Source organism: Cydia pomonella, chromosome 5 (assembly GCF_033807575.1).
Source record: "Cydia pomonella isolate Wapato2018A chromosome 5, ilCydPomo1, whole genome shotgun sequence".
Lineage (NCBI taxonomy): Eukaryota > Metazoa > Arthropoda > Insecta > Lepidoptera > Tortricidae > Cydia > Cydia pomonella.
Window position 1 is genome coordinate 16,462,312 of NC_084707.1, and position 15,223 is coordinate 16,477,534.

The 15,223-nt window shown below is 36.9% G+C and overlaps 1 protein-coding gene across 1 annotated transcript in view; it reads right to left on the bottom strand.

Moving 5' to 3' along the window:
* Positions 1-15,223, bottom strand: part of LOC133517853 (uncharacterized) — a 194,246-nt gene that overhangs the window by 19,067 nt on the left and 159,956 nt on the right. The window contains exons 13-14 of the mRNA XM_061851308.1: positions 14,853-14,979; positions 14,278-14,456 (exon numbers count right to left, since the gene is read on the bottom strand). Coding sequence (XP_061707292.1) covers positions 14,278-14,456; positions 14,853-14,979 — 306 coding nt within the window. The remainder of the gene's footprint in view (positions 1-14,277; positions 14,457-14,852; positions 14,980-15,223) is intronic.

A 15,223-nucleotide genomic window follows, 5' to 3' on the forward strand; every position in this document is an offset into this window, starting at 1 on the left:
TTCTTGGTCTTTTAGCTTTAGTATTTTTTTTTCGAAACATGCTTCATTAAATAACATTTAAATAAGCAGGAAAATCAATATCTTTAAGAATTATAATTGCAGCTCCCAGTTCATTGAACGTTACACGGATAGGCGGCAGGCAAATACATCATAAAGTTATTGTTAACTCAAATAACGATAATAAATGTAGTCATAAAATAATTGTGTTTAAAACATAAATGTTGCGTGTCTATAATTAGAAATGATGCAATTTGCAAGTGTTACTTTTTGTAAGGGGCGCATGGCGCATGGTTTTGCCGTGCAAAAAAAGAGTAAACCATGTGTTAAGTTTATTTGGTTCTAAAAATATGCTAAGCAGACGTATGTTCCAACGATATGTATAGCTATACAGATACTGCAGATTAAAATTGAAATGTTGCCACCGTCACTCGAACAAGACAAGAGAGAGTAATTTAGACTGTCCCAGTAGTTGTCCGTTCATGATAAATAAAATATTTCTAAGAATATCGCATTATGTTGTCTACATGCGAGACACACTGTAGAACGACGCTTGTGGCTGGACAGGAGAATTTCCTGTTTTTGATGATGACTTTACATGGTGTTGACAGGGAATCGTAATATTTGGGACGGATTTAGCGCTGAACAGATTCTCAAGATCCTTACTAGATTTTTATTAAGACAATAAAAAGTTATCGTCGAAAAACCTTTTTTTTTCTTTTTGTCCAAACACAAGTAGGTACCTATATGGCGTCGTTCTACAGTGGGACATGGTAACGTTATATTTTCCTGTTTACTGGTCTCTGTTGGAATAATTAAACAAGTACGCTGCTAATGACTTTATAAATGAATACAAGCAAAATACCTATCAATCGACCTTATATTATTGGCGCGTTTTAAGAGTCCCTGGCAAGCTCAGTCGAATTTCACCTTCCCAATTCCCATACAAACGGAGTTTCATTTTTATTTTAAAACTGCGTGTTGGATTGCAGTGAAACGTTCCAGATACAATGACATGAGGTATATCTACTTCTGTAATTACTTTATATAGCTCCAATTTATAAAACAAACGAAATAGAGCAAAAACAAGTTTTGCATGAAAAACTGAAATTCGCCATATTTTTTAAATTATGGGATATGAAATTACATTTATAAACTATTTAAAGGACTAGATATACCTTATTCTATTGTAAGTACGAAGTTTCAGAGCAATCTATCTAGTCGTTTTAAAATGTGAGAACTACGTTTGTATGGAGAACCAAGCTTGCTGGGAACCCTTAACAAACTAACCTCGTGACACGCCGATAATACATAAACAAAGCGATTATTAGCAAGCAATGGATTTAGTAAATTAACGGTAATCATTATTAAACGGATCTCGCGTGATAAAATATCTACTGGTAATACTTTTGTCCTGCTCCTCCACACGTAACAGCCATACCATTCATAGGCAAAGCAGTTGGAATTCGGAATTCATAATACGGCAAACAAATGGATGTGACCTGATTGATTATAATTATTATAAACCAATGGCTGTGTGTTTATGTTTAATGTCTGGTGAAGCAGAATTATACCTACATTTGTGCTTAGTGACATTGGGATCTGTTTTCTCAGAATAAGAACATGATATTATCTAGTAGGTAACGAGTTAGCCAAAGAGCCAATCAGACCGGAGTGCAGCACAGACCATATTGGATTACTACGAGGCCGTACTCACGCGTGTGGTACTAAAGGACACCAACCACGGCTAGGCACTGTATCGTCGAGCGCAAAACATTTTGTTCGTCTTTTAATTTTTCATAGAGATTCGTTATCAGCTGTTCATTGTTTGGTAGGTTGTTAGGAATGTTTTCAAATGTTGTTATCACCTCAGATCATGTCACTAAGGAATCTTACGAGATTGCTAATGCTTGAATGTAATGGAAACGCAAAATAAATGTATCACAAAAAGACGTTAAAACATAAAATATATGGAGGACCAGCGGAGATCAAGATAACGGAGCAGGTGTTCAATACGTCTGTTTGAAGTCACGCCACCAAAGTCACGTTATGGGTAGATAGTTGTATTGTACTGTACCTTAAGTATAACCATCAAAATGCACGTACTAATAACAACTACGTTATTTGAAACAATACATAAAGGTACATTCTGTACATACATATTTCTGTTAATACAAAGTTAACATTTACTTTATTTGCTGTTCATATAATTTGCGCACTGTTGCAATGGAGTATTTTATTTGTGTACATAGTCATAGCAATGTAAAAAGCTTAGATATAATAATACTAACGTAGATAATAAGATAATGAGCTATTATGTTACTAACCATGTATTATGAATCCTTGTTATTTGAAATGAATGATTAAGAATAATATTAAAAAATACCGAAAATATTAGAATAAGGTGACAGAGTAACAAAATTATTTTTTACTTATAATGATTGTGAGCTTGTTTGCCTTTAAATTAAACTGTTTTACACAAGTGTACTTCGTGCTGCCATATGGTACGGACCGCGGATGGTTATGTCGACGCATTCATACTATAAAAGGAATCTTATGTTTTTAAGGTCATTCGTCTCGAAGATTTTAAACGTGGCTCATAACGAAATTTAATATTAGCGTTATACCTTTATGTCACAGATTACATTGAACAGAACAATATCTAATACTAAGCAAATGCATACGAGCATACAGACATAAAATTTAACAAGTACGTAGATTAAAAGTATCTTAATGCCTAATTAATTAAAATGTTTCATTAGAATATGATGTCCATATCCGTTCATGACCACAAGCAGTTTTCCCCGTTTAAAAATGTATTATAATTAGGTATAGTTAGTTGGAACGTAGGTACTCTATACACGAAATGACTAATGTTTGTAATAAGAACAGTTTTTCAAAGATAAATAAGTAAAAACAATTAAATCGTAGAGTTGGACGTATACGATACGAGTGTCTGATGTCATCCATACCGGATGTAGGCTGGTACATAGATTCGGGCGAAGACGGATGTATCGCCATTTGCATGCAGGCCGTGGGCTCGATTACAATGAACAGAGGAGAATGACAATGCTTACAAGGGACAATATAAAAATGACAGTCTCCACGCAGCTACCTATAACAAATTCCCAAAACATTCCTTTGCGTCTGCTAAGTCGTTCCTAGTATGTATTGACCTCGAGATTAGTAGTGATTATGTGTAATATGAGTTCACACTTGTACTAGTCTCCTGAGGCACTGAACTCAATAGCCGAAGTAAAGTTAATTGTCCGCCGACATCTCGCTGAGTCAGTTTAGAATTTCGTTGCGTACTGGCGTGCATTGGCGTGGCATGCTACAACGTTACTTAAATATGCACAAAATATCGATTATCGACAAACCCTAGTTTGTACTAACCTATTTTTATCTTATTTGTTACTTTTTGTTGTATAATTTAAAATCCGTATCAGACAGTGCTATTTTATTTAGGTTTAGCCCGTGTGGTGTATTAGGGTTATGAATTTCACCACCCCCCTTTCCTCCCGTGGGTATTGTAGAAGTTGACTGATGGATATGGTTTCAAGAGTGATGTGGGCGATGGGCTGGCAACCTGTCACAATATCTCAATTTCGTTATTTTTGAAACTCCTTATTGCTAGAAGTCACACTGAATCTAGCAATTTCATGCGCTCTGCCTACCCCTTTTGGGAATACAGGCGTGAGTTTATATTATGTATGTATGTTAAATTTGGTATATGTAATGAGAGAATGAAATAACTAATGCACCGTAGAGAATTGTTGTGTATTCCTGCACCGGTGAACGGCACTGAATAATATCTCTATATTATTCTGTGCCGCTTCTTGCGACGTAAATACTTAGAATAGATTGTACATACAGAAGTTCGTTGAAAATTAAAAAAAACCCAAAATGTGCACACCACTCCTTTATTCGACAGAAATGTCGACAGGGACGTCAAGATAACGATGATTAAGATAAAGTTTTCGATTACAAGCTGTTATCAATACCGATAGCAGATTACGTTATCATTAACTTTTTGATAGCCATGCTGTAATGTCCGCAATGTCTTTGAAGTAATAGACTTGATTAAGCGTATAACCGTAACTAATTGCCGATGGTATAGTATAAAAGACGTATCACCATCGTAAACAACTAGCGACCTATTGAAAATAACCGACGAAGAGTCACTAATTTCGAAATTCGTAGGAAAAACTCTTTCTAAAAATAGATCTTTAACTGGCAACGTTCCGAAGAATTTTCGTTGCAGCCGAAAATATGAGAGTCCAATTTCAGGCGACGAAAAATGTTGTTAAAAATTATTTTTATTTTATTTAATGCGTTTCAAGTTGTTGCTGCCATGTCAGTACTCAGGTGGTTTTGATTGAGACTGAAATTATTTGCGGTAAACTTGAAAAGGAAATTGTGATTTTAGTGTCTTGCCGCTTTAGTCGCTGCGCTGGCTGTTGTTTCATGAAAAAGCATCATACAAACAGGATCTCTTTACTAAATAAATAGTATAAATGTAGAGTCTTAAATATGTCCAGTGCATAAATACGATACGATACGAAGTAGTCAGGCCGTATGTAGGGCGTAGCGCTGACGGGTGGCGACTCGCTCTTGGCCCCGTGGCCTGACCGGTTGCCGTCTTTGGCAGCGACCGGTTCTACCGGCTTATTATTTACTGGGACTCCAGATAGATACTTTCTAACGTTCCAATGTTTGCGTTCAATCCGAGCTCCGGCTTATCGCGAATCCGGTCGACGGTTAGATGAATGATGCACAGAGGTCACGTTGGGATGGAGAGATAAAGCGTTGTTATCGCTATATGTTATTTTGTAATCATGAAGTTAGTGAAGATTTGCATGCCCCCATCCACCCTCATGTGAGTCACGCTTGGTGTTTATTCCCGTTGCTTTTCCGTCCCCGTCCCGTTTTTTCAATCTGTCTAAGTGAGATCCCTGATTGCATATATAGTTGTTACATATCTCATGGTCACAGTTTACACTGGTTATATTCAACCGAACGCTTGGCAAGTGAGAGAATACAGGTTCTTCACAGGCAACGGCTGTGATTCACTGCACCGCGCCATGCCATACGATTATGCACATAATAATTGATGTCGCAGGTAACAGAATCGCTATTGTATGCTATTCGCTATTGTGCTGCTGAACTTTTTAGGCCCTCGCGATTGTTAGCGCCTTATTGTTGTGCGGTTTGGATGAGTCGATCTATTTCAATTGGAATAATATCTGAAGTAACAGCGCGACGTGAATTGACGGTTAAATAGAAGTGTTTTAAATCACAGGTAGGTAATTTATTCAACAATCCGTAACCATTAAAGAATATTCAACATGTAACGAATAGGTATTTGCATTTTGTCGACTCAAATATATGATATCAATTTAATGCGTTTGTTTGTTTGTTGTAAGTAATGTGAAAAAAAAAACACAATGGAACATCCGTAACACCTCAAAACATCATAAATACTTAATACTTTAATTTCGTCTGCTTTGACTATAAATAGGTAGGTACATATAATGTACATTGTTTTTATCACATAACAGAGTTAGGTAAAATTTTACGCTATTCATGCGTTGCTATATCTAGGTATGGATATGGATGGTAACGTACTTTGTTGATGACTTCATTGATCACATTGTGACTAAACAGCGGCGTTCAGTCACGTCGGTGATACCGATACCGGTGGCGCCATCTAGTATGCGCACTAGATACTAGGTTTTGTTGAAGACGTCCGTTTAAATTTTTAAAATACGATTGGTATAATAAATTAACTCCATCACTCTTAATCTCTCTTCTTATTATCACCTTTATACCGACGACCTCCAGCTTTATTCGCAGGGTGTGCTTAGTAATCTCGATTCAGTCATAGAGGGCACGAATCTTGACTTGATGCGCTTATCCAGGTGGAGTCAGAATTATGGCCTTAAGAGTATATCCACTGAAGACTCAGGTAATTGTGATTGGCAGCCCTAAACTGATTTCCAAAATCGACTTCGTTCAGCTTCCCCCGATAATGTTTGATGGTATCCTAATTCCTTATTCCAACCAAGTGAGAAATGTTGGAGTGGTAATGGATCGCTCTCTATGTTGGGTACCTCAAGTGAGTGAAGTGAGCAGGAAGATGTTTGCTGTTATAGGTTCTCTCAGGCGACTTGGTAATTTACTGCCTATTCCTACTAAAATTGCGCTTGCTCAGACGTTACTTCTCCCTATTCTTAATTATGCTGATATCTCCTATCTCGACCTTACTGAGAAACAATTCAATAAACTTGAGCGCTTTCAAAATGTCTGCATTCGGTTCATATTCGGGTTACGCAAATATGGCCATGTTTCCAGTTTCCGATCCCAACTCAAGAGGCTCCCTATCCGTCATCGTCGTAACTCCCACATACTTTCTTTTCTTTATTCTATACTTTTTAATCCTGCAACTCCCCGCTATCTTAAAGAGCATTTCTCTTATCTGAATTCTGTTAGATCCTCTCAAACTTTGCTCCTATCTGTGCCATCTTCCTCTTCCAAATTTTATAATTGCTCATTTACTTTCCAGGCTGTTCGACTGTGGAACTCTCTCCCTGTTGAGTTAAGACGCTATCAATCTATTACCTTCTTTCAAATCAAACCTTAAGGAATACTATCTTTCCCTTCCATAGTTTTTTTTATTTTATTTTATTATTAATGACACTGTTGTTTCTTTATTTAATAAATATTTGTTATGTATGTATGTCTATGTATGTTTATTCATATTAATGTCTTGTGTTGTTTGGTTATATTCTATTCGACTTTTAATCATTATTATTATTTTGTTGTTTTTTTTTGTGCCACCTACCGTATATTCTAATTTTATTGTCTCCGATACCCAGAGGTTGTCTGGAAGAGATCGCTCTTAAGTGATAAGACCGCCTGTTGTTACCTATATCAAATTGTCTTTGTTTGTTTCTGTACATTTATTGTCAACTATGTGAGGTGTTCAATAAAGAGCATTGTATTGTGTGAAAGTTGAGTAAAAAATCCCACTTTGTCGATTCTAGTTCTCGAGTTATGGTAAGTTTTGTGAAAACTGGTAAAACTTACCGAAAATAGTTTTTTTTTTTTAAATATACGACATAGGTGTACTCTAAAGAATCTGTGACTTTAATTGTAACGCTTAAGAAACGACTAATTTAAGCACCTTTATAGGGCCTCAATGTTTAGTGTCGATACCGATCGATTGTTTATCGACTACTGATCGTTCTTTCGTTTAGGGTGCAAACGATTGACTATCGACTGCCGTAAAACCCTATCTTCGCCTACTTTTTGACATGTTTTTTAAGTTTTCTCTTAAGGTACAGTCAAGTGTAAAAATATGGGTGTACACATCTGACTCAAAAATATGTCCCATAGCATCTTATTCCATTTCTTATTCTTATTTATGAGACGATTCTCCCGGAACATATTTTTGCAGCTGACTGTACATGTTTATTGTGTCTACAATAGTGTCTAAATGGTATATATTACGATAACATCTAAATTTAATTTAAAAATAACCCAATTTTGTGGATATTTATACCTAAAAAAGGAGCTCAAAGACAATAGGCGAAGTTTCATCTTTTTGTCTAATTTCGCCTACTCTATTAAACATGTCAGAACATAAGCACACGCTATGAAATTCATGTCCTAACCTCTGTATGATTCACGTAATTAATATTGAATCGTACGCCAGTGTCATTAAGGTCCTATTACGCACATTTTTTAATCATAGGCGAAGTAGGAAGACATTCAGCGGGTTTTCATACATATCACGACGATAGTTCAGGGTTGTCAAAAATCATGCTTTCCCCAACTGACGCAATTAAAGAGGATTTCTGGTTTTCATGTCATATGTAAAAAAACAACATTTCAAAATCAGCCACAAAATGTATTTTAAGAGTCATATTAATTGAATATTTAATAAAAATAATCCTACTTTCGTTAGGTTAAATATAGATAAAGCAAGCTGCATAATTGCATGTACATGGCAGCTGGGTGTGCATGATTTAAAATAAAGATTTGAAATTACCCAATAAGTAACTAAATATTTTATATCACGAATTAAGATATCTTGTAAAATACCACGAGACAAGACAATGACTTTGTGAAAATTAATTTCCAAACACATGGTCTATTAAGGTCGTCTCCTATCTGGATAACCTCGCGCGTTCCAACTCCTTCGACCCCCCTTTCCGTTCTTCACCTTGACAACTTGAATTTGCACAAGCAAACAAATTATTGCGTCCGTTCGTTCACTCACTCACTTTAAACTTAAATAAACGCTGTCCTGTCACTAAAAACTCTCATAAGTCATAATCAGACGATCAATTCACAGAGAATAATTGCGCGCGAGTAGCATCGAGTGACACAGGTTCCCCGTCCAACGGCCAAACGGCGACTGCCTCTCGTGGTCCGTGCAGACACCCGCGCGCCGGGGCAACACACGAAGTTGAATAGTATCGATTTTTCATAAACTATTTATATAATTGAAAAATCGGTAGACGTAATTGAAGTGTACATCATTAATCACTATTGGTTAAAGTTTCATGTCTAAGCGTTGCATAATAAGGGAGTTTATACGGATTTTACTCGACAAAAGGGTTCACGGAAAAAATATTTACTTGTGATACGGTATGTTTTTTGAAATATCAGTAGACCTAATTAAAGAACAATTACCAAGCTAAAATATTGTGTACAGAACTTGTTCATACAACCTCAAGCATGCTATAGCGACGTAAAAACAGCGAATTAGGCCTGGTAGCCCTTTAAAAAAATTATATCAACAAAAACACCACATAACTGAGTCACGTGTATATTTTGTTCAGGTTTTTTACGTTTTGAATGGGATAGACTATAAATGTATCAATTATGATGATAATGATTACATTCTCAGTATTACTAAGGTAAATAAACATGGACCCGTATATTTGTTTTATTTCATATTCCATGAATATATTGTAGGTTATAGGACTTATAGGTTTACCTATCTTTTAGGAAATTAAATATTTTCTTTTTGCCGTTTAGTACAGTTTTGATGTCTACCGTTCTCCAATTCTTCCTCAATTGCTCAAAGGTTAACTGGAAGAGATCCCTGAAAGGGATAAGTTCGCCTTTGTACAAATGATGTATGTTCTATCCTGTTTTATGTTTCTTTCTGTATAATAAAGTGTTTTACTTACTTACATACGTAGTAATCGTAGTATACATAGTATTATCTAGGTATATATTTAGATCATCGTCATCTTCTTCGCGTTGTCCCAGCATTTTTTCCACGGCTCATGGGAGCCTGGGGTCCGCTTAGCAACTAATCCCAAAAATTGGCCTATGCACTAGTTTTTATGAAAGCAACTGCCATCTGAGCTTCCAACCCAGAGGGTAAACTAGGCCTTACTGGGATAATTTCGGTTTCCTCATGATGTTTTCCTTCTTCACCGAAAAGCGGCAGATAAATATCAAATGATATTTCGTACATAAGTTCCGAAAACTCATACATAATAATTACTATTTTGCATAACACTACCCAATGTAACGGATAGGGGTAGAGGAGAGAAACAACAAAACTTGAGTACGTAACACGTTTTGAAATACAAAAAAAAACGCAACGAGTACCTATAATTTTTTTGGTTAAAGTGACAACCCTAGGGGTACGCGAAGTTTTGAAGGAAGATGGCATTTTGACCTCCCAGGCGACATATTACAAGATAACTCTTTAATTAAGAGTGATATGTGAAAACGAATTATTTGATGCGAAAGCTCATTAAATTTGGATAGATTTAAGTATTTTATTGACTCAACTGTTAAACATGTGCCGGTGGAGACAAGTATTCACGAATAAATAAATCTTTGTCATATCTAACACTCTTTAAGACACTAAAAGCTAACAAGCTGAAGGTAGACAAAAAAGTAACTGCAGTATTGCCCCAGATAAATTTCGCAATAGACATGGTAGTTTAATATGTCACGTTTTATACCAATTTTAGTAGAAGAAGTAGAAGTAATTAAATATTTTTAATTTGGGCGAAGTTTGGCTTGACAGGCGAGATTAGGGTGTTTTACGGTACTTATTTTTATGTGTTTCAACAGTCATTATTAACCCTCGACTCAAAAAGAGGGGTGTTATATGTTTGACGCCAATGTCTGTCTGTGGCATCGTAGCTCTCAAACGGATGGACGGATAAAAGCGAGTTTTCTTGCGGTGGTTCTTAGCTTTGTTCGATAAAAATCGAAAACTGGTTTTCACTAAAAAAAAAACCCGCATCGAATTAGGATGGCCGTTGGAGAGCTACGATGCCACAGACAGACAGACAGAATTTGGCGTGAAACATAACTATAACACCCCTCTTTTTGCTTCGGAGGATAAAAATAAATCATGTGGTGCCAATTATCATGAGCCGACGCTCGTTACCTACTTAAGCAGGCCTTAACTCCCTGCATCAGTTTTCGGTGCTCATCCGGCTCTACCCGTTCTTTTTTATTAAAGTTAGGTAAGTAAAAGATTTAAAAAATATTCACTGTCCAGTAAGCTGCAGTCACATGTTTATTTATGAGCCATAGACCACGGCACCGTTATCGGTTAATTACTTTACTAATTAAAATGTTTTTATGACTAAGCTTTCAGCTTGATGAGAGTTTTTTTAGCAGACGTATTTAACTGACACTTAATTTGGCTAATTATTAAATGCGATCTAGATTTAACATAAGTATTTTACGTTCGAAACTTGAATTTAACGGAATTACTGCTCAAAAATTGTTAGTATCAACTTGTGGCGTTTCCTCATAATTTATACCATAACATAGTTTAATTAATTAATATGTTCTTTGTCGAGTCACATCCATGTCCATCCATTACTTCTTCCTTATGGTTTAAAGGAAAACTATTTATGTGATAATTACCAGGATATAATTGTGACCGCGGCCGGCCAAAACGTCCCACTTTGTTGCTTGCCGTAAGGATGCCTTAACAGGTTATTCGTATAAAGATACAATCAAATCTCATCCTTATAGCAAGCGACAAAGTGGGACGTTTTGCCGGCCGCGGTGACATATAAAAGTACACGGTTAGGTTCAAACTTCGCATTAATACTAACATATGGAGTTTTGTATTTTGTAATGTATAAAAAGCTGAATAATTGAAGTACTATACATCGAACCATATCCATTGCTTCTTCCTTATAAGGCAATAGGAAAAACAATTTCAACATATTCGAACATATCTACGCATGTGGTCTAACGGCTACCAGAACAGTCACGTCATTACTCATCGGAACACATTTGGTAGGTTATAATTAACCTAACAAAGAATTTCGACGTTCGTTTAACTTTAATGGATACCCCAGCATGCCATTCTATTTTATAGATAGGCGATGACGATGCACCTGAGATGTTCTTAGTTCTTAGAAGGCTTTGGTGGCACTTTAGTGATTAGTCTAGTTAAACTTATTAAAATGGGAGTCCCTTACTTCGCCAAAAACATTTAAGGCCAAGTAAGTTCGTGTTCTTCTCTCACTCTCAGTGAGCGAGGTGGAAATGCGTGCCCGAGAGTGCGGATATCATGTTATTTGTACGTTTACGAGGAAACATTACGGGTAATTTTCCATATATTCCTAATTAAATTTTTGGCAGCCGTATTGTGATGCAAAAAAGCACGTACGACTTTTTAAAACTTCGTTCTATTATCCTGAAACGATACCCAAGTGCTGTACCTACCTACCCACCTAGAAATTCTGATGAGCGCGGCATGATGTTAGGTATAGTAAGTACCGTTACTACTTATAAGTACATGCATGAATTATTTGGAAGATGCCGTGAGATTAAAATGATTCAAATAAGTAAACCTGTTATTTATTGTAAGTGCTCCATAAACTTCCAAATTGCGAATACGAACACCACATAAAAAAGCGGTGTGTCGTCATAGCGTCAAATGTACCCATGTAAAAGAATCACAAAATACTTAGTGCATTTCAATGCAAGTGTGCAAAGTGTGTCATTGTTTATGAGTCCAGAGAGGTCTTTATGAGCGGAAGGCGAATAAAAACATGGGACAAGTAAATAATGAGACTTGCACACGTACATTGAACGACGTTTTTTAATACATTTGCGAATACTCACAATAAAACATTATTGGTTATGTGAGTCTTACAGACCTAACAGTTACAAATTTTCCCTTGAACTTGAATGATATTGTTAATTCAGCACTATACACTACGTTCAGCGATGATTTACATTGCAACCATTAATCACAACTACTAATTTCATACAAAACAGTGTCACAGTTGCAATTTAAGTTGTATTATTTTGATACTAACTAAATTTTAAGTGAAAATACCGAAAATAGCGGACGCCGGTTTTACTTCTTTTTTTTTTTGTTAACGACAGCCAACGTTTCATTCAGCCAATAATTAAAAAAATGTTTCAGTGAAATATCTTTATTTATAACACTTTATTTATAAAATAACAAATAAATATTTCATTTACATCGTGTAATTATATTTTTGGGCGTAATAAACGAGTAATGGCGAAATAAAAAAACAAACTATAAAGTTTTTGGGTATCTAAACTCTTTGGTGTGGACGTATGGATTACGGTCAGAAATAAATTTAAAAAAGTTTTTTCTTTGTAGCAATAAACTATAAACTACGTAAAGTAGCACTTTTTGAGCAACTGTGTTAATAGAGTTATTTACGATACAAGTGTAGAAAATAGGAAATTCGCAACGAGTGGTGATAAATTAAAACACGACCGAAGGGAGTGTTTTATATCGGAATTACCTATTCGCACGTGTATCGTACAACGTTTTACGGTACATATGGCTCTTTAAAGTTTCGACATATGCACGGAAAGTGTTCATTCCCGCACGAGTGCGGGTAAGTAGCACCATATGTACTGTAAAATAAATTTTTCGTTATTTACATCGTAAAAATGCGTTTAAGTATATGTATAGTTGCCATTTTTTTTCCGGCGGCGTGGCACCGTGTGCCCGGTCGAGGCGGTTTACCCACACCGCGATATAAAACTTCACGTCGCGCCACCGCCACACCGCGCGCGGTGCAGCGGCTCCACATGGCTACGTGGGTTCTTCGTCTTCGCCTAATAAAAGTGTTTGATATAGGTAGGGTGACTGTTATATTATAGTTATTGGCTCCTCCATCCATAGTAATTGGCCACGCTATGGCGGAAGGCAGAAAGAAACAAAGCAATGGAAGTTTTATTGCTAAGAGTGGCCAATTATTGGCAGGTGGCTCATATATGGTGGAAATATTAGCTGGTAGTTCAGATGGCAAAGCACTGTACTAGTGATCCAGTGGTCGTGGGTTCAAGTCCCACGTCCCACCCAACACAGTGATTTTTTCCACTTTTATTTCTAACATTAAAAAAAGACATCAAATTAGCTCTCTAACTTTTCTTTCTTTCTGTACTTAAAACTTAAATAATTTAAATTCAACATTTATAAGTAGGTAACCTTTACCTTACAGTGGTTTTTTTTTTATAGTAAATATGTAGAAAGTTATTGCAAGTTGTGAGTGTCGAAGAGATATGAAAAACAATTTTAAATAAAATATATGTACTTAGATTATTTTGTCTATACCTACAACATTAACAACATCAAAATAATAGCTGCCTTATCACAGCAACGCAACAATGCGCTTAGCCGGTCCGGTTCAATGGCTAATTTTCCGGGTCGTGCCATGACTGAATAGTCAGTAAAGAAATATAAACAACTTGTCAGTCTAAGAACTGTGTCACGGCCTCTACGAGCTGACTGATATTTGAAGCAACCCCCGTATAGGCCTCAAATGGATCGAAAGTATGACCACTCATCATAATATCATCAATATTATCGTATCCAGAAGGATACATATAGGAATAGGTAGGCTTTTTTGCATTTTATCTATTCAGGACTAACAGGATCCGATTATTAGAATTTCCGAGCAATTAGAAGAAAGATACTGGTTGACATAGAATTATTAGCATCCGTCTTGTCTTTTAAAGCAAGGTCCGGAGATGCTTGATCGAAAGCAAATCCTATATCATTATAATGTATGTACCCTCCTATTATTCAGCTCCCAAATCCAAGGATTTTATTATAGGAAACTCACGCTCCGAGCGTGCAAGCTTGATACTTATGCCGATCGACCGCCATACATTTGTTTTAACCAAATTTTCAAATTATGGCATTTGATCCACGTAGAGGTTAGTACACTCAGGTGCTATCTAGAGAAAAATACTAATCGACAGTAGGTATTATAAGCGTCTTACCTTTTCGTATTAATAAGCTGGTGACCCTACGCAGTGCCTCTCTGGGGGACTTGTGGAAAAACTTGGGCGTCAGGTTGGGGGGCAGCGTGAGCGGCTTGCGGGCGCCGGAGCCGTCCCAGGGCGCGTTCTCGGCCTTCGACGACGCGGTTAGTCGGTCCAGGTGCTCGATGGAAGCCGGCCTGCCAAAGCAGACAGGGTTTAGATTGCGACAGTTATGGTAATATTAGGTAAATTATACGAGTAAGTTATACGTATTACAGTGCCGGTGAGAAGATTAACATTTAGCTCTTTTAGGCTTAAGTAGGGTAGTAATAGTCGGTAACCCAATTTTCGTTTTGACCAAATATCAAATTGACATGATATCTAAGTTCAATAGAGCCCTATCATTTTGGTCTTCGTGTGGTTACGTTTAGAATGTTTCGAGGAACTGGGTCACCTGGGTTCCATAATACCTAAATATTTATATTTATTTTTAGTGCGTCTGCTGAAAAATAAGTGTTCGTGCTGACGCCGGCCGGGCCCACGTGGAGCCCCGTAGCGGCGGGTGCTGACTGTACGGTGTATAGTATACTGACCGGTGCCGCTGCCGCGGGTACCAGCCGCGCGGGGGCCCGCCGAGGCGCAGCAGGTCAGCGCCCGTGCTGACGCCGGCCGGGCCCACGATAGAGCCGCGTCCGTAACCGCCCAGAGTTGCACTGCTCCCTGTAGAACAATACCAAATCAAATATTATTTAATATTCATAAATCCTATATTCCGAATGTACCTACGAAAAATTACAGATTCTAAGTTTTTAAAATGTTCTCTGCAGCTATCATTGTATTTTGCATTGGCCAGGATTCGAATAGCTCGTTTTTGCATATTTAAGATACGTTCAAAGTCAGTTGAGTTTCCCCATAGTATAATCTCATAGGACAAGATTTAATGTATGTATGAAAAGTAGGCTTC